Source organism: Macaca mulatta, chromosome 6 (assembly GCF_049350105.2).
Source record: "Macaca mulatta isolate MMU2019108-1 chromosome 6, T2T-MMU8v2.0, whole genome shotgun sequence".
In the NCBI taxonomy this organism is placed as follows: Eukaryota; Metazoa; Chordata; class Mammalia; order Primates; family Cercopithecidae; genus Macaca; species Macaca mulatta.
In genome coordinates this window covers 40,185,151-40,211,882 of record NC_133411.1, presented here as the reverse complement: position 1 = coordinate 40,211,882, position 26,732 = coordinate 40,185,151, and the positions used below count along the sequence as shown (strand labels likewise).

At 35.0% G+C, this 26,732-nt stretch overlaps 1 protein-coding gene across 9 annotated transcripts in view; it reads left to right on the top strand.

The window, feature by feature from the left end:
• FYB1 (FYN binding protein 1) overlaps nt 1–25,871 on the top strand; it is a 165,474-nt gene extending 139,603 nt beyond the window's left edge. For 4 of the 9 annotated variants that reach the window (XR_013418310.1, XM_015139943.3, XM_001084428.5 and 1 more), the window contains exons 12-18: nt 2,877–2,902; nt 6,780–6,846; nt 9,602–9,701; nt 10,153–10,315; nt 20,754–20,787; nt 22,871–22,902; nt 23,668–25,871. Coding sequence is in view for 8 of the 9 variants with exons in the window: in XM_015139943.3 (XP_014995429.2) it covers nt 2,877–2,902; nt 6,780–6,846; nt 9,602–9,701; nt 10,153–10,315; nt 20,754–20,787; nt 22,871–22,902; nt 23,668–23,690 (445 nt within the window). In the remaining variant the exon portion in view is untranslated. Of the gene's footprint in view, nt 1–1,058; nt 1,197–2,876; nt 2,903–6,779; nt 6,847–9,601; nt 9,702–10,152; nt 10,316–20,753; nt 20,788–22,870; nt 22,903–23,667 lie in introns of all 9 variants that reach the window. The other 5 variants (XM_001084072.5, XM_015139942.3, XM_078004681.1 and 2 more) reach the window with 2 other exon arrangements.
• Nucleotides 25,872–26,732: the final 861 nt, after the last annotated feature.

The window sequence follows — 26,732 nt, the reverse complement described above, 5'->3', positions numbered from 1 at the left end:
AACAATAAATATCTGCTCATTTATAATAATTATAACAATTTATAAAAATAAAAATACTTTAGGTCAGTAAGAAAATAAATTTGCTTTTTCCATTTTAAATGGCATATTTAAAAGTTTAAGGTTTCTTTCTTTTTTCTTTTCTTTTTTTTTTTTTTTTTGAGACTTGAGTTTTGCTCTGGTTGCCCAGGCTAGAATGCAATGGCACGATCTCGGCTCACCGCAACCTCCACCTCCCAGGTTCAAACGATTCTCCTGCCTCAGCCTCCCAAGTAGTTGGGTTTACAGGCATGCGCCATCACACCTGGCTTATTTTGTATTTTTAGTAGAGATGGGTTTTCTCCATATTGGTCAGGCTGGTCTCGAACTTCTGATCTTGGGTGATCTGCCTGCCCTAGCCTCCCAAAGTGCTGGGATTATAGACGTAAGCCAACATGCCCAGTCTAAGATTTCTTAATTACTTCATTTTCATCATAAATAAAGCAAAATTGATGCTCAAGCTTTTTTTTTTTTTGAGACCAGGTCTCACTCTGTTGCCCAGGCTAGAGTGCAGTGGTAGGATCATAGCTCACTGTAGCCTCAAACTCCCAGGTTCAAGCAATCCTCCCACCTCAGCCTCTGAGCAGCTGGGACCACAGGTGTGCACCACTGCACCCAGCTAATGTGTTTTATTTTTAGTAGAGATGAGGTCTCACTATGTTGCCCAAGCTTGTTTCAAACTCCTGGGCTTAAGCAGTCCTCCCACCTTGGCTTCCCAAAGTGCCAGGATCACAGGTGTGAGCCACTGCACCCAGTTGTTTAAAACTTAATCCTTAGGGACTTGCTTCACATTTTAAAAAGTGGGAGAATTCTCATTTAATAGAAAAAAAAGATCCAGTTCATAGGAGCGGTATTCAATCACCACGATCTATAAACTTAATAACACTATTTTGTCCAATAAAATGAGTTGTTTACTGCCTGAATTATTAATGTGGTATAATTATAAGGAATCTGAATGTCCACACCATGTCTTCACTTGCCACTGATTATTACATTCTGATCAATGCCTTCATGCTCCAAAGCTCCACACTACAGGTTCAAGAGAAGAGTAATACGTGGTCCTGGGGGATTTTGAAGATGTTAAAGGGAAAAGATGACAAAAAGAAAAGTATACGAGAGAAACCTAAAGTCTCTGAGTCAGACAATAATGAAGGTTCATCGTAAGAGTCAATCAACCAAATCCAGTGTACAATAACTACACTAATATGTATTTAATCAAATGCTACTAATATTCTATAAGCAATAACCAAATTCTGATAGACTTAAATCACCTTAATGCAATTTTCTATTAATCACCTTAGCCCGGTTTATGGTGTCACCTTTATGGTCATGCGTTACATAAAAGAAGGCCAAGTACTCAGAAATCATCCTGCAGTTCAAAGATATATTTTACTTTCTTCACAAAAATGTGCAAAAACACACATGTACACATAAGTGCACACATACCCTCTCACGCTCATGCACACAGTCATACACAAACACTAACACACCCATTTAGTAGGACCTTTTAAAATACAGCATTACATCTGAAAACTCACAATTCCAATGCCACATTTTACTACAGAGTATTTTATATTGAATACTCTTCAAAATATACACTCTTTTTTAATAGTTTGAAATAAAGAACATAATTTTGAATTTTTTTCTAAATACAATAATTAAAGACTTTTAACTCTGTTACGCTATAATGATATATTAATAATTTTCCCTGTACTAAAAGTATTCTAAATATCTTAAGTTTGTCCAAGTAAAATCTAAGGCATAACTTTTATCATTCCATTCCAAAAATAACCCTTTAGTATACATTCCACATATATGAATTTGAAAAATCTTAATCATATTCCCTGGTACAAGAAAATCTTTCTGTTTTATATTTACCTCATGAATTCACCACATTTAGCTTAAGTCTTTATAAGATGTTAATTCCATATAGCATTCCCAATTGGGTTGTAAAACCCCAAAGCAACAAGTCAATACACAGTACACTTGAAATTCTAGGAAAACACAAGAAACCTTCTCTTCTCTTGAGCAGCATTACTCAAATATAACCCTTACTGAAAAATGAGAGGGTTTTTTTTTCTGCTTCAATTACATACTATCCAAATCTGATTTGGGATCATTTGAATTAATGATCCCTCACACTCTATTCTAACCAGTCATTTCTGTCTTGTGCACCATTCTTTCTGTGGGGGGTGTGTGTGTGTGTGGTGTGTATTTAGAAGTCATATTTCAGAAAATAGAAGCATGGGTCTTCTTATGTTGCAACTAAATGCCACCTAATCCTGATTTCAGATCACTTTAATTAATAAGCTGTCACTCCCCGGTTTAAGTAAATATTCCTCTTATTCACCATTTTCCTTTTTGGGAATATATATGCACATATTGGGAAACATGGTCATATTCCTATGACCTCTGTTAATTTTGAGTCTGTATTTCTACTCTTTAAATAAGCAGTTTGGAGGCAGAGATATGTATGTCACAATGCCTCCAAAATACTGAATCCTTTTCATTTACTCTGGTGTGATATTATACCCAAACCTCATATAACAAATCTGGAAATTTTGATCCAATGGCTGTGGGCAAAATAAACCAATTGAGTATCTTGACTCTGCAAGTTTTGGCAAACATTTGGGGTTCAAAAATTGTCTTGCTAAGTTCCAAATTGATAAACAGAAACGAACTTAGCGGAGAAATGGAGGATGAGAAAGAAATAATGGTCAACAGATGAAGTAACCTAATATGCCTCCAGGCTGTTGCCTCTTTATACTCTCCTACATAACTGAATCAATTTCTGTGTTCATGTTAGTCTGATTATAATTGTGTTGTCACTTTCTTTGTAGTTTCCCTGCTCCTCCTAAACAATTGGGTAAGTAACAAAAACTAATAGTATGTTCTATATGTTCATTTCTTGCAGTGTGGTAGTGCGAAAGCATTGCATATAGTCACAGTAACTGCATTAAAGTCCTGACTCTGAAAATAATAAATTATGTAACCTTGAGCAAGTAACTTTACCATGGGTGGCCACAGGTGCTCAATGATAAAATAGCAAGATGAGAAAAATAAAAAAGATTGATAGTTTTTAAACTGTTCTTCCAGGAGCCACTATTGGGTTAGGGATAAGTGGGAAGGGATGAGCACCCATTTTCCCTGTGTCCCCCAGCCCCAATTCAGTCCAAGCTTGATACATGAGACTTCGGCATAAGGATATCTAAAAACATGCCAGATTACATGCCAGTAATGCTCTTCTAAATCTAATTTCTTTGAATATTTAAATGGATAGTTTATATTGTATTTGGAAAATGTTAAATATAACAGCTTCTTTATACAATTTCAATCAGTTACTGTTTTTTCCCTGCTGAGACAGATCTTTAGATGTTTTTAAAATTTACTTTGAACAAAATAAAATGTTGTCTTAAGAATATTCAGGGACTTTCAAAAAGTTTATTTATTTTAACTTATAAGTATATTAAAAGAAAAACCAACACACAGGTAATCTATTCGTCTGTAGACCCTTTATCTGACATTAGAGCTTTCTTTTCAGTTATGTGAAAATATGTAAGGGATAAACTCAAACTGATCAGTGCCTGATAATAAGCTTGTATTCCAATCTATAATTTTTTAAAGTATTCAAAAAATTAACTCTTCAAAAAGTAGGTGTAAAATGGAACAAAAGTAATCAATTCTGTAAAAAATAAGATTTTGTTAGAATTGCTTGTTGTTCTTAAATATGTTTTAAGTGCATGTGCACGGAGTAGTAGCTTTTGACCCTTCTAGATGATATTTTTCAAAGTATTTATGTTTCATACAGCTAACCAAGTTTCATCGTGTGAAATTAATTAACCTGAGTACACACGAGGGTGGAGGATATGGAGGGGGGGAATTTATAAAGGAAATCAATTCCTTGCCACTACCAGAGAGCATTTAAACTTTTTATGGTAATGACTCCTTAAAATACTTGCAATTTCTTCAACTCAATCTCTTCAGCTTCATTGGCTGTAGAGCAATTAATAGTTGCAGAGAGTAAGCATTCTTCCTTAATTTTTTATTTATTTTATTATATTTTGTTTTGTTTTATTTTTGACACGGAGTCTCGCACTCTCGCCCAGGCTGGAGTGCAGTGGCGCAGTCTGGGCTCACAGCAAGCTCTGCCTCCCGGGTTCACGCCATTCTCCTGCCTCAGCCTCCTGAGTAGCTGGGACTACAGGCGCCCGTCACCATGCCCGGCTAATTTTTTGTAATTTTAGTAGAGACGGGGTTTCACCGTGTTAGCCAGGATGGTCTCAATCTCCTAACCTTGTGATCCGCCCACGCTGACCATGGTACTGGTACCAAAACAGAGATATAGACCAATGGAACAGAACAGAGTCCTCAGAAATAATACCACACATCTACAGCCATCTGATCTTTGACAAACCTGAGAGAAACAAGAAATGGGGAAAGGATTCCCTATTTAATAAATGGTGCTGGGAAAATTGGCTAGCCATAAGTAGAAAGCTGAAACTGGATCCTTTCCTTACTCCTTATACGAAAATTAATTCAAGATGGATTAGAGACTTAAATGTTAGACCTAATACCATAAAAATCCTAGAGGAAAACCTAGGTAGTACCATTCAGGACATAGGCATGGACAAAGACTTCATGTCTAAAACACCAAAAGCAATGGCAGCAAAAGCCAAAATTGACAAATGGGATCTCATTAAACTAAAGAGCTTCTGCACAGCAAAACAAAGTACCATCAGAGTGAACAGGCAACCTACAGAATGGGAGAAAATTTTTGCAATCTACTCATCTGACAAAGGGCTAATATCCAGAACCTACAAAGAACTCAAACAAATTTATAAGAAAAAAACAAACAACCCCATCAAAAAGTGGGCAAAGGATATGAACAGACATTTCTCAAAAGAAGACATTCATACAGCCAACAGACACATGAAAAAATGCTCATCATCACTGGCCATCAGAGAAATGCAAATCAAAACCACAATGAGATACCATCTCACACCAGTTAGAATGGCGATCATTAAAAAGTCAGGAAACAACAGGTGCTGGAGAGGATGTGGAGAAATAGGAACACTTTTACACTGTTGGTGGGATTGTAAACTAGTTCAACCATTATGGAAAACAGTATGGCGATTCCTCAAGGATCTAGAACTAGATGTACCATATGACCCAGCCATCCCATTACTGGGTATATACCCAAAGGATTATAAATTATGCTGCTATAAAGACACATGCACACGTATGTTTATTGCGGCACTATTCACAATAGCAAAGACTTGGAATCAACCCAAATGTCCATCAGTGACAGATTGGATTAAGAAAATGTGGCACATATACACCATGGAATACTATGCAGCCATAAAAAAGGATGAGTTTGTGTCCTTTGTAGAGACATGGATGCAGCTGGAAACCATCATTCTTTTTTTTTTTTTTTTTTTTTTTTTTTTTGAGACGGAGTCTCGCTCTGTCGCCCGGGCTGGAGTGCAGTGGCCGGATCTCAGCTCACTGCAAGCTCCGCCTCCCGGGTTTACGCCATTCTCCTGCCTCAGCCTCCTGTGTAGCTGGGACTATAGGCGCCCGCCACCTCGCCCGGCTAGTTTTTTGTATTTTTTTTTAGTAGAGACGGGGTTTCACCGTGTTAGCCAGGATGGTCTTGATCTCCTGACCTCGTGATCCACCCGTCTCGGCCTCCCAAAGTGCTGGGATTACAGGCTTGAGCCACCGCGCCCGGCCGAAACCATCATTCTTAGCAAACTATCACAAGAACAGAAAACCAAACACCGCATGTTCTCACTCATAGGTGGGAACTGAACAATGAGATCACTTGGACTTGGGAAGGGGAACATCACACACCGGGGCCTATCATGGGGAGGGGGGAGGGGGGAGGGATTGCACTGGGAGTTACACCTGATGTAAATGACGAGTTGATGGGTGCTGACGAGTTGATGGGTGCAGCACACCAACATGGCACAAGTATACATATGTAACAAACCTGCACGTTATGCACATGTACCCTAGAACTTAAAGTATAATAATAATAAATAAATAAATAAATAAATAAATAAATAAATAAATAAAGAAGTCTAGAAGGGAGAAAAAGCTCTAATGATTGGAAAAGCCATTGAACCAGTTAAGGTCACGACAACTTTTCTGCCAATACTGTTTCTCAGTACCTGTAACAGAAGTATTTAGTTAAAAGAAATAATCTTTCCATTTAAAGGTGGTGCCACTCCTAATATCACTGTAAGGCAAAAGGTAATGGGAAACAGATTAGTGAGGCGAAGGAAAGGAGGAAGGAAGGCAGGAGGGAGACATTTAAATAGGATGATATATATTATCACAGCACCCTAAATCCCATAAGAATCTCAATTTCTATCTCCACTTCATCCTGCCAATGGCCAGTAATGTTGATTTGTTTATCAGCAAACAACATGATTTGCCACTTCTGACATTCATTGCACTTGTAGATCTTCAGATAGTCATAGCCACTGTTCCATGAGTTTTCTTCCAGATAACAATGATTATCATTATGGTCACTGGTTTTTTGAGGATAATTTAACCCATGGCAAGTAATAACCTCTCCCCTTTCAGAAGCAGACAATGCTTCCAGGAGAAATGTACCGAGACACTAGGAAAACTTTTATTGTCCTTGAAGCAATCTTTATATTAAAAACGTCATTGAATGCTCATATCAAAATCTAAACTAACAGTGCTTCAACCTTTGATATTTTGTCTTTTGTTAGACATGGGAGATGAAGTTTACGATGATGTGGATACCTCTGATTTCCCTATTTCATCAGCAGAGATGAGGTAATTAAAATGCTTTCATTACAATGAAGTAATGAAAACGAGAATACTCAAGAAAATTCAACTGAAATAAAAAGCCAGTGGGATTGTGTGTCTACTGTGTGTGATCCTGTTGGCTCTGACCTCCTCTCTAACGCTGTGTTTCCTTCCGATCTCAGCTCTACCTCCCTGCGAGGTTTGAGAGTAGGTACCCCCAATCCTTTGTCCCAACCTCCATCCCTTTCTCCCCTCATTCTCTTCCATCCCCCTGGTTCTGCTCCTTGTTTCCTGATTAACCTTGGGCCTGTGACTCACTGATGTCTGGTTTATTTATTCATTCATTCACTGGGGAAACATGTTTAAGATCTTGGTCACAACTAGTCTCCACTGATTCTTCTCCTTTCTTTATTTGTACTGTTTCCCCCAAACCTTTTTTTCTTGAATATACTTCTTAGCTTACATCTCAGCTCTCACCCATCTTGTTCAAGCCACCTCTGTCTTCTACAAGATAGTTTCCTTTATGAAAAAAAGAAAAAAGAAAGATTTATTTGTAAAAGGACTTTTAGGTAGGTTACATTCAAATGTTAAAAAATTAATTTTAGGCTAAAATTGTATAAAATCAGTTAATATCAAGTAATACAAAAGGAGTGTCTTTTGGATTTTTTTTTTTTTTGAAATAGAAAATAACATGGTAGGATGCTTTCTCATAATCCAATAAATACATGAAATGATTTGATACATACTGGGTATAAAAGCAAGAACACCTATCTAGCTTTTTCAGGAAAAAAGAAAGATGACTCAAAAGATCTTGTATTTGAATAAAGGATGAAAGTAACATAAATGGAATGCAGTAAGTGGTGTCTTCTGAGTTGTACTGGTAAAAATGCATTGGTAAACGCTAAGTATTAATTTTTGCCAAAATTGTTAAACTAATTTTATGGAACTAGAGAGAGTATCAAGATCAAAGACTCTGAAGGGAAAATATGCCATCATTCATATATGAAGATCAAGTTCCACAGGCAACACAAATAAGAAACATGAAAAGAGAATCGTTGCCCTTTTTTTAATTCTCCGAGAAACAAAAATGGAATCTTCAGTAATACGTTCAAGTTTTACTATTTCTCACCAGTGGTGTTTCAATCCTTTAGAGTTGTTAATGCTTTTTTTTGTTTTTGTTTTTGTTTTGTTTTGTTTTGTTTTTGCTTTATATTACTGTAGAAATGCCATCACATTCCATAAAATCACTCTAGGAACCCAGAGTCACACACTGGCTGTATTCTTCAAACAAAATAAACCCCAGCTGACTAAGCTTTATGGGATATGGACAATTTTCTTCCCCATTTTGCTTATTTTCAGAGTTTAAAGCAAGTTTGTGTTCTCCAATGTCGTATTCTATTTTTAAATGAATTTCAATAAATTTTTTAAAAGATACCTTGTAGGGCATTTCTAAGTTTCATGTATATTCTGATTGCCCCAGAGAGTTCATCTGGGACAGTATTTCCACAAATGCCCAGACTACCACAGGCAGGCAGTACTGCGGGCATTCGCAGAGCCTGAGCTAGATATTGTGCCAATTCTTTCCACAATGAGTGAACTAAAAGCTAAGATTCCAAAATTGAGAATTAAACTTAAAATAAATTGGTTACAAACAAAACTTTATCTTAGATCATCTAAATAAAAATTCTTATATTCTAATTTTGAAAATGCTCACTAAAGATATCTACAGTCCTTCCCTACCATTCATAATTTAACCCTAGTGAATGGTTCTCAACCTTGGTTACAAATTAATATCATGCGGGAAGCTCTTAAAATGTGTCCATCACTACCTGGACCTCACTCAGACTAAATTAAATTTTAAAATTAATTTAAATTAGAATGTCCAGGAATTGGGCAAGAGCAGTAGTATCCTTTAAAAGCTTCCCAGGTGATCCTCTGTGTGGACAGGCTAGAAAATCACTGTTTTAGGTATATTCACTTATATTAGGGTAATTGGTATCTACAAAATATAGTGGATTTCTATACCTGGATCCTAGCAGTTAAAAAAAATAAGTCTGTTAACTCATCTAAACACTTAGGATGTGCTTATCTTTCTTACTTTCTCCCTCTCCCACCTCTGTCTCTCTCTCTGTCTTTCACACGCACACACACACACACACACACACACACACAAACACACACATGGACAATTGATAAAGTGATGAAGATAAAGATCAATAATAGCCATTTTTTTTAAAAGCTCCTTCTTATAATATCAAAAATCTTAACTGTTACACAATATTTTTTTTATTAACCAAAACTCTGGCTGCATTTTAAGTAGATTTGAACAACATAACATATAAATGTTATAAACCATAAAAATTGATTCTTTTTTGAAGTCTTCTTTTTTAAAAATCCCTTCTTATGACATTTGCCAAGCTACATAATTATCTTGAAAGGGTTGATAATTTAGGGAGGTTTAAGAATAGATTAAGTCATATGAAACCACTGACATGCAACCATGTTTAAACCATGACTCAGTGATTTTATGTGGTTCAGTATAAGAAGGAATCTAATCTCTCACTCCCATTTTAACTCTTACAGTCTATATTCGCTTGAGGAAACCCTTCTACATTATGAAATGTCATCATTTATTACGACCACAGTTACTGTGATTTCTAACAAAAAGAATTAACTGAAACAAAAAGTTAAAAATATAATGTTATGGATTGTCTCTGTTATGGACTATTCTTTTAATATTTTCTAAACAAAGTGTTGTTTTATGTGTGTTCTGCCATCCTAGTCAAGGAGCTAATATTGGAAAAGCTAAGACAGAAGAAAAGGACCTTAAGAAGCTAAAAAAGCAGGAAAAAGAAGAAAAAGACTTCAGGAAAAAATTTAAAGTATGTCATATCTAAATATTATACAAAGTATAAAGCTCTACTGAAAAATCCAATGATTTTTAAGTACCAAAATGCACACTTTAAAGTGTAATTATCAATATTACAGTTAGCTATTATAACCCTTTTATTTTGAACAAAATTTATTTTAGATTTAAATTTATTTCTATAAAAGATTAAGCAAGCTATAATATGCACAGTATTCATACTGTGATAATCATCTAAATTTAGCTGTCCTTTGAACCTTAATAAGAAGGTTTAAAATAATTGTTATATTAGGTTGATGAGGTTATGAATGATGTTTGTCCCTCAAAATTTTCTTTAATATTCCTACATTATATTTCTAAAACACTATCTCTTTAGCAAATACCTTTTTAATGAATCCATCAATAAATAAGTTGTTTCAATAATGCACATAAACCAATAATTTAAATATTGTTCTCTTTTTTTTTAGTATGATGGTGAAATTAGAGTCCTATATTCAACTAATGTTACAACTTCTGTAACTTCTAAAAAGTGGGGAACCAGAGATCTACAGGTAAAACCTGGTGAATCTCTAGAAGTTATACAAAACACAGATGATACAAAAGTTCTCTGCAGAAATGAAGAAGGGAAATGTAAGTCACTGCTTATACTACAATATATACATATATGTCACCCCAGAATTTAACAACCAGACATGTTTTAGTGACGACTCTGTGTTTACTAACTCTTATCTATCTTTTTGCTCTATCCTTTGTAAATTGTGGCAATCGTTCAGAAGTTGGTCATTATGCTGCGCTGAAATCAATGTATTTTATTCTCTTTTTATTTACCACATACTATCTATATACTCTGTGTCAAAAATAATGCCAAATTACTGCTTCTCAAAACACAGTCCTACAGACCATCAGCATCAGAAAGCCCTTGTGTGTGTATTAAAATCGCAGTTTCCTGGACCCACCCTTGACTTGCTGAAATATGAGTTCTAGAAATCAGGTAAAAACGTGATGATAACTTTTTCCCTAGCTCGTTCATGTATACACTAAAGTCAGAACCACTGTGCTAAAGTAGACAGTGTCTCTTGCTCTGGCCTGGTTTTAAAATTATGTAGAATTTCAAATTATACAGAATTGTGTAGAATTCTGGATATTTCACACCTAGAATTTCCAGTTTTCTTATCTTGCAAATTCACTTGTTTTCATTTCTTATTTGAACACACTTAGTGCAACATACTATTCCAAATAAATCCAAAAAAGTTCCCGTCTCCTTTGACTTTATCAGCTATTAAAGTTGACAGATGGGAGCCAGGTGCGGTGGCTCATGCCTGTAATCCCAGCACTTTGGGAGGCTGAGACAGGATGATTGCTTGAACTCAGGAGTTTGAGACCAGCCTGAGCAACATAGCAAGACCTAGTCTTTACTAAAAATCAAAGAAAAATTAGCCAGATATAGTGGTGTGTGCCTGTAGTCCCAGCTACTTGGGAGGCTAAGGCAGAAAAAAGCACTTGAGCTGAGGAGTTCCAAGCTGCAGTGAGCCATGATCGCACTGCTACACTCCAGCTGGGGTGACAGAGCGATACCCTGACTCAAGAAACAAACAACAACAACAAAAAAATAGAAAATAAAGAAAGCTGACAGATGAAAATATGTTTATCAAATTTCAAAAAAAAGCTTATTTAAAATCCAGAGAAGAGTAATTCAAAATTACATTGTCTTATATTTGAAACTGAATAGCCACCACAGCTGCCCCATATCAGCTTAGTCAATCTGCATGGAAAACATGGACTCTGAGTTTAATTTTAATGGGAGGAAGGTGACTCAGGGACAGGAATTGAAATGGAGTTTCAAGAATAAAACACAGTGACTCAAGGATGGAGGAAATGGATGTAAAACTTATCACGGAGGAGGTGTGGTTGGCTTTTCAAAGGAAAATACGGAATGTGGGTACAAAAGATAAAGGGCCGTGGCAGTGTAATATTAAGATTGGAAGTTCACTGAAGATAATGTGTAGAAAGATCCCCAGGGGACAAAGAAAACCCCCATTCAGACTAGGATTTGCAAGGATCTACCTTAAGGAATAGCCATAAGTGTAAAAAGAACTATAAGCATCAAATTGCATCAAAAAATATTTAAAAATTCAGATTTTTAAATTATTAAATGTTATGATGAATATACCCAATTGAATGTTCTAAATGAAAATTATGATAGTAATATGATGAATCTCTCATGACATATGGTAGAAAAAGTAAGAAAGCTGTTTAACTTGGGGTAGGATTTATAGCCATGTTATAAAATCATGCAAATAAGAGAAACTGAACTAAAAAAAAAAATTAAATACCAAAAAAAAAAGTCTCAATAAGGTGATAAGTCTAAATGATATGTTTTCTGTCCTCTACTTTCCAAAAATTTCCCATTTTTCACAACAGAGAATTGTCCTGGTATTTGTCACATAGACCTCTCTCCGGGGCACAAGCTGAAGCTTGTGCATATCTTGCCCTTGGTATGGTAGAAGAAAATCTTGCCATAGTGACCTAAGTCTCCCATGCTTAGCAGCAAGTCTTATCTAAAGCAATGCTCCTCCAACTTTGAAGTACATACACATCAATGGGGATCTTGTTGAAAATGTAGAAGTGATGTCTGACATTCTTCTTTTTTTTTTTTTTTTTTGCTTATTTTTTCCCACCTTACATTTATAAAAATGGCATGACATTCTATGGGTTTTCAGGCTCCCAGGTAATTGATGCTACTGGTCCTTGGATCAGCATGGATCTTCACATATTCTAAGTAACAAGGATGTGATGATCTCATCAACAAACATGTATGGATATCGATGGACAGGAATAGATATGGCACCAGTAAGAGAAATTCAGAGAAGAGACTCTTATCTTCCTAGGAACCAGCAGACTTTAAGAATAAGTAGCCATTCAGAATAACTGCATAATCTAATATCATTTTCTACTTGAACATCAATAATTCTAAGTACTATTACAAATACTGGAGGTCTCCTGTTCTCTTAGAATGTGTCGTCTTCTAAGAATTAGAGGTGAAAAGGTTTCATAAACTTCTGATAGATTACAGTCAAGAGTTTCATTTAAATATCTTTTTTCTTTCTGCTGCAGTATCAATGCACTTTACAGTTTCCAAGTTCATTGTTAACTACCTAAATTCTTAGATGGCTTTGGGGTACATCTCAGACGGGATGGAAACCACATGATTATATGGTAGCACTTATATGCCTGTTGCTTTTTGTGTAAAGACTTTCTATGGGCTGGATTTTTTCTCTTTTTTTAAATTGTTATGTTACTTAATAATTGTAGATTTATTTTATTTTATTTTATTTATTATACTTTAAGTTCTAGGTTACATGTGCACAACGTGAAGGTTTGTTACATACGTATACATGTGCCATGTTGGTGTGCTGCACCCATTAACTCGTCATTTACATTAGGTATATCTCCTAATGCTATCCCTCCCCCCACCCCACAATAGGACCTGATGTGTGATATTCCCCTTCCTGTGTCCAAGTGATCTCATTGTTCAATTCCCACCTACGAGTGAGAACATGCGGCATTTGGTTTTCTGTTCTTGTGATAGTTTGCTAAGAATGATGGTTTCCAGCTGCATCCATGCCCCTACAAAGGACACAAACTCATCCTTTTTATGGCTGCATAGTATTCCATGGTGTATATGTGCCACATTTTCTTAATCCAGTCTGTCACTGATGGACATTTGGGTTGATTCCAAGTCATTGCTATTGTGAATAGTGCCGCAATAAACATATGTGTGCATGTGTCTTTATAGCAGCATGACTTATAATCTTTTGGATATATCCCTAGTAATGGGATAGCTGGGTCAAATGGTATTTCTAGTTCTAGATCCTTGAGGAATTGCCACAGTTTTCCACAATGGTTGAACCAGTTTACAGTCCCACCAATAGAGTAAAAACGTTCCTATTTCTCCACATCCTCTCCAGCACCTGTTGTTTCCTGATTTTTTAATGATTGCCATTCTAACTAGTGTGAGATGGTATATAATATAAATAACTCTTATTATTTTGAGATACATTCCATCAATACCGAATTTATTGAGAGTTTTTATCATGAAGGGCTGTTGCATTTTGTCAAAGGCCTTTTCTGCTCTATTGAGATAATCATGTGGTTTTTGTCTTTGGTTCTGTTTATATGTTGGATTACGTTTATTGATTTGCGTATGTTGAACCAGCCTTGCATCCCAGGGTTGAAGGCCACTTGATCATGGTGGATAAGCTTTCTGATGTGCTGCTGGATTTGATTTGCCAATATTTTACTAAGGATTTTTGCATCGATGTTCATCAGGGATATTGGTCTAAACTTGTCTTTTTTTGTTGTATCTCTGTCAGGCTTTGGTATCAGGATGATGTTGGCCTCATAAAATGAGTTAGGGAGGATTTCCTCTTTTTCTATTGATGGGAATAGTTTCAGAAGGAATGGTACCAACTCCTCCTTGTACCTCTGGTAGAATTCGGCTGTGAATCCGTCTGGTCCTAGACTTTTTTTGGTTGGTAGGTTCTTAATTATTGCCTCAATTTCAGAGCCTGCTATTGGTCTATTCAGGGATTCAACTTCTTCCTGGTTTAGTCTTGGGAGAGTGTAAGTGTCCAGGAAATTATCCATTTCTTCTAGGTGTTCTAGTTTATTTGCGTAGAGGTGTTTATAGTATTCTCTGATGGTAGTTTGTATTTCTGTGGGGTCGGTGGTGATATCCCCTTTATCATTTTTTATTGCTTCTATTTGATTCTTCTCTCTTTTCTTCTTTATTAGTCTTACTAGTGGTCTATCAATTTTGTTGATCTTTTCAAAGAGCCAGCTCCTGGATTCATTGATTTCTTGGAGGATTTTTTGTGTCTCTATCTCCTTCAGTTCTGCTCTGATCTTAGTTATTTCTTGCCTTCTGCTAGCTTTTGAATGTGTTTGCTCTTGCTTCTCTAGTTCTTTTAATTGTGATGTTAGAGTGTCAATTTTAGATCTTTCCTGCTTTCTCTTGTGGGCATTTAGTGCTATAAATTTCCCTCTACACACTGCTTTAAATGTGTCCCAGAGATTCTGGTATGTTGTATCTTTGTTCTCATTGGTTTCAAAGAACATCTTTATTTCTGCCTTCATTTCGTTATATACCCAGTAGTCATTCAGGAGCAGGTTGTTCAGTTTTCATGTAGTTGAGCGGTTTTGATTGAGTTTCTTAGTCCTGAGTTCTAGTTTGATTGCACTGTGTTTGGCTTCCCCATAAAGTGATTCTGCAAAAATGCCAGTGGCAAGTGGAGAAATGAGATAGGGGAGCGAAGGCAGCCAATAAAGTCTTATTATCAAAAAGTTACCACTTGGATTATTGGAGCTTGATCCTACTGGAGACCCCCAAGTGTTAGTGTTATCCCTTCCAGTGGGAAATAAATTGGGATATTTATACACCAACTCCTGTCCTTCAGGAGCTGAAGCCTATTCCTGGGAAGGTAGCCAGAAGCCAGAGAAAAGCCATCAGTGAAAAAATTGTTCAATGCAAGTACTGTCAGTTGGATATGCAGTTACGCACATGGTAAGGATGCGGGTGTAAGGGAGAGGCACTAGGAGCATGTTACTGACTTTCAGGTTAAGTATTATTCTATGGTTTAATCACCTTATCTACATTATTTCAGTTTCATTTTTCCTCACCTCCTGCCTTTCTTAATTTTTACAAACCTGCTTACTCCTTCCATGGACCGGGTCCTTGACATTCTTAGTTTTTAAAAATAGCTAATTAATTCTTCACACACCTCTATAAGATTGTTTAACCCTCCCTTTCCTAGATGATTGCAATAGCCTTTCTAGTGATACATCTATCTTTGCCCTTACACTCAGAACCCATTTCCCCACAATGTTATCCAAATATTATTTTAAAAAATACAGTATTTAGGCTAGCACATAAAACTCTTTATCATCTAGGCTTACCCTCACCCACTGCTGTTTTCCATCTACAACTGACACTCCAGAAATACAAACTATTCACTTGTCATTCCCTGAACAAATCTCGTGTTTTGGCCAGCCGCAGTAGCTCATGCCTATAATCCCAGGACTTTGGGAGGCAGAGGTGGGCAGATCACTTTAGACCAGGAGTTTGAGACCAGCCTGGCCAACATGACGAAACACCATCTCTACCAAAAATACAAAATTAGCTAGGCATGTTGGCGCACACCTATAATCCAGCTACTAGAGAAGCTGAGGCAGGAGAATCGCTTGAACCCAGGAGGCAGAGGTTGCAGTTAGCCGAGACTGCGCCTCTGCACTCCTGTCTGGTTGACAGAGCGAGACTCTGTCTCAAAAAAAAAAAAAATTATGTGTTTCATCCTACTATGCTAGGAATTCAACTTGAAATGCCCATGATTCTCTATTAAAAACAACTCAGTTGTCATCTAAAATTAGAAGCACCCCCCAGTCCCTACTCCCAGCCACACCATCACAGTTAATCTCTCCCCAACTCAACCATGATACTTCTTTTGCTGCTGTCATTGTCATTATTGTTTTATCAATCTATCACTCTTATTAGACTCTGAGCTTCAGAGTCACTTCAATGAAATGTTCTCAACATTGTATTGTCAACACATTACACAATGCCTTGCACCTTGCGTGAGACTTGCTGGATTGAATGAAACAATTTGGAAACTGCAGTTGGATAGCCAGATGAAAGTCTGACATACAGACACTCACAGAAACAAGTCCGCTGAATACTTTAACTGGTTAGAAGACAGAAGTTCTCTCCTCTGGCTTTAGTGATGTAGTTAGATTGTTATATGCCATTGCAGAGCCTCTAAATCTTTTGGTTCCTTATTTCTGCATCTTCTGATTACAGATGTCTTTGCATTTGTAATCGAGCACCAAGGTGAAACTAATGTTATCCTTACCTTCCATTCTTCTTTAATCCATCAGAGAAAGAAAAGCATAGCCTATTTCAACCTAAAGTTTGTAACAATAACAATTAAAGGCTAAAGCAAGAACAACAATCCCTTACAATTACGGAGCGGGGCATAAGCCACTTTTACAGGCATTATCACATTCGATCAAGCCTCACCCATTAACTTGTAGAAGCTCCTACTGTGTAGGCATTGAAATCTTCAATATAAATTTCTGGCACATTGCCAAATGTTTAGTTTCTTGCTAATATTTATACATATTCCACAACTCTATGTCTCATAAGCTGTGAGTTTTCCCACCTCCTGTGACTGAAAAAAACTTTCTACAAAAAATATAGAATGAGATACTTTTTGTCTGAGTTATTTGTGGCCAAAATGCTCTCCATTTTCTTTAGGCATCAAAGACCAAGGGATTTTAAAGGTGCTTTCAATCTTCCCAAATCCAATTGATCATTTTCTTTTAACTTACATAATTTGTTTTCAATTTTAAAACAACACAGGCTCACTGAAAGAAAATTTTTAAAATTTAGAAAGTTAAAATGTTGTCCAGATATGAAGTTCCAGAAATAACAATAGAAACAGAGAAGAGGGGAAGAGTGAACATTTTTATAAAACTAGGATAATAATTTATATTCATATTATACACAACACACTGTTTTTTCTTTTATTATGAGCATTTTCCACTGAAATTGGACATTGTTCCACTTGCCTAGGTAAATCTATACAATATGATTTTCTTGTTTTTAAACTATGTGAGGCCAAATTGAGTACATTTAACTTTATTTCTGGATTTACCCACAACAAATGAAATAATGATGAAATAGTATATTTTCATTTTTATTAAGTAAAAATTTGAAAATATTAGAATGAAGATAATTTCCACTTTTCCGAAGATTATCTTCTATTTCCTTGGTTAATCTGTATTCACAATATCCTTCTACAAGGTGAGTCATTAGTCCTGAGACACATCTGCCCTGTAGCAAGCAAACGTTTGGGGAAGAAATTAACTGGCACATATGGGGGGTGGGTGTTATTTTCCTAACTGGCTCTATCCCACCACATATTTCAAAACATTTGTTTCAAGCCATTATGTTCTGCTCTATAAATGTGAGGTTTCCAAATAATAATTTCATATGATATGTGAGAATCCCTGGTGTGCCCACACTCACAATATTACAGTGCTAAACATAGCTGCCCTTCTACATGATACAGACCATGATGAGATTGTTGTTGTTGTTGTTATTTCATGTGTTTATAGTTTTCACTAACATTCCCTATAATAAATGTAGATATGTAACATAAACAAACAGATTTTCCTATTGCAAAAAAATATAGATATATTTCTAGGACCTATAATGGAGAGATTATTTAAAAATTTATGGTAAGTCACTTGTTTTGACACTGTCATGAATCATGCTTTTAATAGAATGAAGTTTTAGCTGAGATTTTTAAAGGTACCAGACAGCAAAACCTGTATTGTATTAAAAGTCATTTACCCTGTAAAAAGGCTATATAATTGTGATTTTATAGCTAGCAAGCCCCATATTATCACATCATTTCTGCAGCACAGTACCATCTCACACTCCATCTCCCTAATACATTTTTCTTAAATAATATTCCCAATTATTGATGTTTATGTATTTCACACAAACACACAGCAGCAACAAAGTGTTCAACACAGGCGAAGGCTGTTCCTTAGAACTCTTGAACACACAGATATAGGAGGGAATGGAAATACAGGTTGAGAATCTGAGAGAATATGTTTTTTATAAGCAATTTGTAAAGTTGAGGTATTAAGCTGTTTATCATGAATGATTAACTTTGGTCATGTAAAGGACTGTTTTAGCTCTCTACATTTAGTGTTTTATCCAAGCCTGCAAAATTTTAGCATAAATTCGTTTTTAAAAATAGATTACCTAGAAGTGTAAGCAAATAAAAATCTTTAATTTCTAAAAATGGTGATCACATTCTCTTTGTTTTGAACTTTATATCTGATGCCGGAATAACTGCAGTCTCTAACAACAGTTTATAACTCTTATATATTTCTCTATTTATCATCCAATTTTAGCTCAGAGAGTGTATGAAGTCCTACCAAATCATATGAGATTGACTTCAGTGTTGAAAGCTTCAGTTCATACACATCATTATTTTAAAATTATTAACATCAACATGAGTATATTATGGGAACATTTACTATTGTGTTTTTTCCCAATTTGTTTTAGGAAAAAATCCAAAATGAAAGCAGAACCCCCAATTTTAACTGATAAAAAGAAGTCAATGGCTATTACTATCTGTAGAAAACTGTTCTAATTTTAGTGTAACCCTAAGTATAGGTATAGTTAAAAAGTTATTTCAGTTATGAGGACCCTGATACAAACTCCACAATTTGTTCTATAAGCTTGTTATTTGCAGAGATTTTTCTCTTTTGAGAGACACATGTAGAATTGAATTTGTTGGACATGAGCTTATCTCTTTAAAAAAATTACACTAAATTATTATGTATACCTTATTTAAAAAGAAAGTCTGTTAATATGAAATGAACTGTGATATAAAAGCCTACCCACAGACTATAGATATTAATTGTAGATGTTCTTACATTAATACTTTTTGCTACTTTTGCATTAATTGAAATATGAAGGAAGGTGCAACATGTTCTAACTTTTTTATACTCTGAGTAGTATGTTATTGTGCTTTTATTATCTTGACATGTTTCATTACTTTCCTATGTTCCTAGTGTTTCATTACTTTTCCTACTTCTAATTTTTTATACTCTGAGTAATATGTTATTGTGCTTTTATCTTGGCACATGTTTCATTACTTTCCTACTATGAGAATTCAAGGATAACTTTGATTCTTTATTTTCCAAATATGATACTTATAGTTTTTGTTAAAAAGTGGTAAGCTTCTTGATAAAATATTTTAGTGGAGTTTTTTTTTTTTTTAACCCTGTAACACTTCAAGGGAAAGTTCATTTTCTTAAATGTTAATGCATAAATTCAGTTTTATGATTCTAACTTTTAAAAAATATTTTCATGTTTAATCAATGGCAATATGACATCAATACATTTAAGTAAGATTATCATTTGTATTATTAATTTTTGCTTATGAGCTTTCTCCTTATAATTTGTAACATGCTTGCTTTGATTCAGAACCAAAATTAGATCTAAAGTGGACCAAGACCAATAGATTGACTCACTGAGAGAAATTATTTAGAGATTGTATTGAGGAAGCAATAAATGGTACTAATCTCAAGCATACAACAGATTTTAGGCACTAACACAAAACTAACAATTCCAAAGATTAGTGATATTAATTAGATATCAGCAGGCATTTTCTTAAGAAAAATAGTTTATATTTTTCCTGAGAAATATGTGCACAATGAGGGGCAAATATAAGGTGCCCCTCATATAACAACAACAACAAAACTTAGCTTTCCTGCATAAAATATGGCTTATTTTCTACTTAACCAGGCATCACAGAATTCATAGTGTGTGCTCTTCCAATAATGCTTTTGCTCCATGAGTGATGAAATGCAAATGTTGATACTGTCCAATAGCAAAACAGTAGAGGAATTTCTTCCATACGGAGTAAAAGAGACCTGTTTGAGACTATTTACAATGCATAGTCCCCCTAGTAGTCAATAGCTGGCTGGCATCTGAAAGGGGAGTTGAATACAGTTGTATGTCTGCTCAATATAATAAAATTTTATAAAGTAAGTCTTAGATCTGGTGGCATTTAAAATACTTACCAATAAACTACTTTTATAATCCATGCTTACTAAATTCTTCCTAAAACTGGATCATGGGGTAACACATTGAAGAAATAGATTAAAAATTGAAAGAACTCTGTTCTATGGCCTACAGAAGCTTAATGAAAAAACGTTGCTTTTTTTTTATTTAAAGGAGAAAGGAGGAAAGATTGAAATTGGAGCAAAAAAGAGACATATTAGAGAAACAGAAAAGTTAGGGAGAAAAGGAGAAGAAAGGATGGACACAAAAGTAGACACAAGTAAGAAAAATGGGTCATTTCCAGAGATAGATACAATTATTCAGTATACTATGATTACTCTATTGTGTTTTGATTTCCTGAAAGAAATACTAAAGATTTTTCAAACCTGTATTATTAATGAAATGTATTTTCTTTTTCCTTCATAGATGGTTATGTCCTTCGGAGTTATCTAGCAGACAAGTAAGCACATTTCCTTCTACTACTATGCTTGTGAAAAGAATTTTGTGCCTTTCTTTTAAAAATATTTCTAATCTTATTTAAATAATGTAACCTACTGAACTATCATAAATAAATTTAAAAACAGTATGCTATACTAATGTTAACGTGCTAGTATCCATAATAAAGGTAAGGCTTTCATAAAGTGCTACTCTTTTAAATAGGCAAGAAGCCCTTCTCATTTAAAATTGTACAGCTCATAGTTCATAGTTTTATATATTCATTAGGCTCTCAGCAAACACTGAAGACAGGTCAAAGCCAGTAACCTTTCATTAATATTTTATATTTTACTTGCTAATGCAGTTGATTGAATGGAATTAATTTGGGACCAATTAGTGACTTCACAGTAGGTGCTAATATCACCTGTTAACAGTTCATAGTTTAGCCCTTAATTAAGGGCTTTGCTTCACTCACACTAGGCATAGTAGAGTACTATGTTGCCTTTTTTGGAAGCATGCCAGAGAAAAAGACAGTCGTCAATGATTCTTCTATTCTTATGAATAAGACATTGTCACAGTCTGTCACAGTCTGGTACTAGTGTGCCTTTGGAGTCCTCCGAAACATAAGATTCTGTCCCAAGTAACCCAGTGTAAGAAATGAACTCCATTATCAGGTTAGGTCACATGCCAATGCAAAGATTTACAGAATTCAGTGCAATGAAAAGATCCATGAGGAGTCACAAACTGTGTATCCATCAACAACCTGACACCAATCAGAAAAACACAAATCGGTGTGAAGAGCTTTGTCGGCAAACCAGTAGTGGCCAAAGAAAAATAATCATAATACCTTTGTTCTCCTGAGCACATTAATTACAGTGGGAGGCATGAGACTTTCAATAGGTTTTGTTCTATGAAAGATACAAATTTTAAGGACAGAATGTGTGGCAAATAATAGGACATTTGCATCAGTGATTATTACAGGCTGATTGAGAGAATTTAGAAAGCATACTCTGTAAGTAATTGTTGGTTCACCACCTATTGAAGCAAATACTTAATAAATGTTTATTGTATAAATGACAGAAAAATCTATCCTTCCTGCATGTGGATGAGATTTCCATTAGCCAAACCCTCCCTCCATCTCAGAGAAAAGATCCAAACAGAAGACATAGGGAACTCACAGCATCTGCCATAGTTGGCAGCAGTTTGAAGGGCCTGGTGCTGCTTCCATGATAATGCACAGAGATTGTACAGCAAACACTAAGTCTGGTCTAAGTGACAAAGCCACCCTACATTTCTGAATTTTAGAAGTATATCTTACATTTCAAGGCAATGTTCATGTTTATAATACTCTCTATTTTTATTTCTTATATAATCTCCTGTTTCATTATAAGGTACTTAAAAGCAAAGCTTGTCCCTTACTCATATTTGTGTCTCCTGGCACATAGAAGGGACTCAGTATGTTTGTCGGATAGAAAATACCACAAAGATTTAGGGCCAAGCAAAACCTAAAATGTGTAAAAGTAGCCAAAATTACTATTATGGATGCTGCCTATCATCATAAGTAATAGTTTTAAAATTATATAAGAATTACCATAATAATAATATCTTGGTTACTTATTCTGTAACTAATATTTATATATTTTATTATATGTGTGAGTTATAATTAAAATGTGAGAGTGATGCAACCATTTCCTATGCCAATTATTATTGTATTTCATTCACCATTTGAAATTCAAGTGAAAGTGTGAATCTGGTATTAACAGATATAAAAGTCCATTGCTGCTTTGAATTAAGGTCCCCAATGGGAGTGTTGTTCCATGATGTTTAGTACATTGTTAACAAACATGTCTTACAAAGATGAGTAAGGCGTAGTCTATGCTCTTGAAGGATGTTTTAATTATTCTGTATGTAAAATGAAACAGAGGACTAGATTAAGTCAATGAAAGAAGAGATAATGAATATCAAATTTATTTCTACTTTAAAATGCATACTATGCTTAAAAGCTTTAATTGTGCCATATAAAATCATACTGTTAATCTTCTATATATTGCTCTAATGCTGAGATGATAGTTTCTTTAAAATAAAAATTATTTTTTTTACATTTACAGTGATGGAGAGATCTATGATGATATTGCTGATGGTAAGTCTTATGTAGTACCACCCCAGCGAACAGTCGTAGTGAATTTACTGTTTTTATAAATACTAAAAATAGTTTGTTGGATTAGAGACTTCCAATCTGATCAGAATTTGAATCATTTGAAAATGTTAGAAGAGGTAAATGCCCTGGCATAATGGGGGGACAATACCACATTTCTCACAAGATGGAAAATTAAGGAAAAACCTCATTTATTTCTTTGAAAACAGAAGTATAAAAATATTTGATAAATTTTTTATTGTACTGTGACTCATAATAAGAATTTCTTTTATCCAAACAAATAAACATTTTTGGCAAATAGATAGGTACTTATTTCGTAACCAGTAATACCAATATTCTCTAAGCATCATATAGTTCCAAACTATAAAAAATTAATCTAACTGAAATGATACATGGTGTTGACCATGATGTCCTTTAGTCTTTTAAACTTACGATTCTTGATCTTTAATATCTTCAACCTTGTTCAGAGTGACTACCAAAAAGTAAATGTTTAAGTGCCACGTAAAATAATCTTGAGTCTCATTTTAATAGAGAACAAATCTGTCCAGAAATTTTGTTGGAATTATAGACTAAATAATAAAAGTTAAATATATGGTCTTCCGTTTAACTCAGTTTTTATAAAGTGAGCCAGTTCTATTTTTTTTTTAATCCTTAACCAAGAGAGTATGAATCACCCACATTTCCAAACTTGGAATACTTAGAGAATATGTTTTTAATAACCATGTTTAAATTTGTATTTTTTTCTTTCAGGTTGCATCTATGACAATGACTGACACTCAGCTTTGGCCATCCTGCTGTGTTCCTTAGGTGTCAGTGTGAAGTCTGGATTTTAATTGGCATGTTATTGGGCACCAAGAAAATCAATGCACAAAACCACTTATTATCATTTGTTATGAAATCCCAATTATCGTTACAAAGTTTTTAAAGTTTGAACATAGAAAATGATCTCTGCTTAATTGTTATGTCAGAAGACTACATGAGTGAGATGTAAGAATTATTAAATATCCCATTTCTGCTTTGGCTACCATTATGAAGAATTTGAAGGTGCTTCTTTTAGACCATCAGTAAATAATCCCCCTTCAAAAAGTAAAAAGAAAAGAAAAAGGAAAATCCTTCAAGAAGAAATGACCTGTCTAAAAAAACCTAAGGAAGAATAATAATGCAAGAAAGGAAATTTTAAAACATTCCACCAGAAGAAAAATTATTGTTTATACTTCTACTTATGGTTATATCTTATATTCTCTATTCAAGTGACCTGTCTTTTAAAAAGGCAGGGCTGTCTTACCTCTTGCTAGTGGATTAAATGTTTTCAAAAATTATAGCGTAGAAGAAGTTCTGTATAAAATTTGTCCCTATTTGTTAATTGTATATAAATGTTAATTATTTGATACGAATGTTATGCATTTAGTGTGCACATTGAAGTCTAAACTGTAGAAGAGTCTAAAACAAGTTCTCTTTTTGCAGATTCACATGCTAATGGTTTAATTCTGTGCTGTGTTTAAAGTACTATTATAAGTAGAGTAGATCTGAATGAAGATAACCCTAAAATCATGAGGAATGGAAGAATGGACCTTGAAACTAGCTAGGCTTTTATGGCATGGCACCTCTTTATAATGAAGACACTTTTTAAAGTTTTTGTTTTTGTTTCAATTACTGCTGCATTTTTTTCTCTTTTTTTAAAAAACCATTTTACTGGAAAGTTGGCCAGCAGAGGGAGTAGAAATTATTAAAACTCTAGTGTTTGGATTGGGCCATTCTCTAACAGTACATACTCATTCCCAAAGCAATCCAAAAACAAAATATAAAGCATTTGGGTTTCAAATGTTAAGAACACTAAATAGCATGATTTAAAAAATGAAAAATCCTAACACCTAAGAAAAGAAGATATTAAGTGCTTTTAACAACTCCTAGAGTACAAAATGAGCAAATCCTAATGCTGGCCCTTTTACTAATGAACCTTCAAGTGATATTGAATAAATTATTTATCTTCTCAGTTTCCTCATCTGTAAATTACAAGATTAGACTAAGTAAGTTTTTCCAACTCTTCACTACCAATTACCTTAGGCTTTTATAATGCTCCCCCTACTTCAGTCCCATGTTTCAAAAGCTTTTGTCTATTTTTTAAGCACATTGATTAAATAATGATTAAAGCATTCTCCACATTTTAACATTACAAAGGCCCATTGGAGTTTCTGAAGCGGCCCCACAGAATTGAAATAATTTCAAATAACTGCAAAGGAACTGAAAATCTCCACAGAGATGAAGTGGGGTTTCCATTAGGTGTTTTCAAGTTTGATAATAAATCATCAACTTCCACTGGTCAATATATAGATTTTGGGTGTCTGAGGCCCCCAGATTAGAAACCACTAATCTCCAAAGATTCCCTCCAATTATGAAATATTTTGATGTCTACTTTTAGATAGCATTAGCCAGTATATGACCATGTGATGAATTTCTTTTCATACTACATAAAATTACCTGGTTCAAAAGTGGTTTTTGTTTATTAAGTTTGGTAGTAAATATATATAATACACAGACAGAATAGTTTTTATGCTGAAGTTTTTGGCCAGCTTTGGTTTGAGGACTCCCTGATAAGCTTGCTAAACTTTCAGAGTGTCCTGAGGCACTTCCAACCATCCCTCCTCCTGCTTTCATTGAGGCAGACTCGCACTGCAGTCTGACAGCAATTTTTTTTCTGATTGAGAATCAATTCAATACAATGTCAGTTTTTAAAAGTCGAAGTTAGATCAAGAGAATATTTCAGAGTTTTGGTTTATACATCAAGAAACAGACACACACACCTAGGAAAGATTTACATAATAGATAATCATCTTAATGTGAAAGATATATTTGAAGTATTATTTTTAATATATTAAATATGATTTATGTTATAGTCTTATGTATGGAATTTTGTCACTTGAGATGAGCTGCAAATAAATAATACCTTCAATGGATAACCTTGCCTCCTACTTCATTAAATAAATTGAGGCTAGCCAGATGCAATGCCTCACATCTGTAATCCTAGCACTTTGGGAGGCCAAGGCAGGCACATTTCATGAGCCTAGGAGTTCCAGACCAGCCTGGGCAACATGGTAAAACCCTGTCTCTACAATAAATACAAGTAATTAGCTGCGTGTGGTGGCACATGCCTGTAGTTCCAGCTACTTAGGAGGCTGTGGTAGGAGGATCACTGGAGCCTGAGAGGTTGAGGCTACAGTAAGCCATGATTGTACCACTGTCTCAAAACAAATTTACTCTGCCTCAAAAAAAATAAATAAATATATTTTTTTAATATTGATGCCATCAGGCTTCTTCTCCCTTAACTTGATCCTACATCTACAAAAGAGTCTTTCTCTGCATCGAACTCTGACTCTTTAGCTTCAGCCTCAGAAGATGGGATATCTCCTCTTCAAGATGAAACCTGCTACCAAGGCTCCTAATACTTTGACTCCTATTTTAGTGTCAGAAATTAAGATAACTAAATGCAATTCCTTTCAATTCCCTACAACCTTCGACCTTAACCCATATCCAGACACTGTCCCAGAGAATAAGATGTCATGCCTTAAATTCAAAGCCATAACCTTTGGATCCCATTTCTTCCTGCCTTTTCTGGAGTGTTCGTCCTTTACAATTCATTCTTTCTCATTCTCCTTCTCCCTTTCTTCCTCCCTCTCTCTATCCCTCTTCTTTAGGTTCTCCCACAGTACAGATTCCGTTCTCTAGACTTACAAACATTGAAATCTTTCCCATCTAAAAAACAACATGAAACTTTGCCTTAGGCCTAAAAACCTGTCCAGCTACAGCCCGTTTGGATT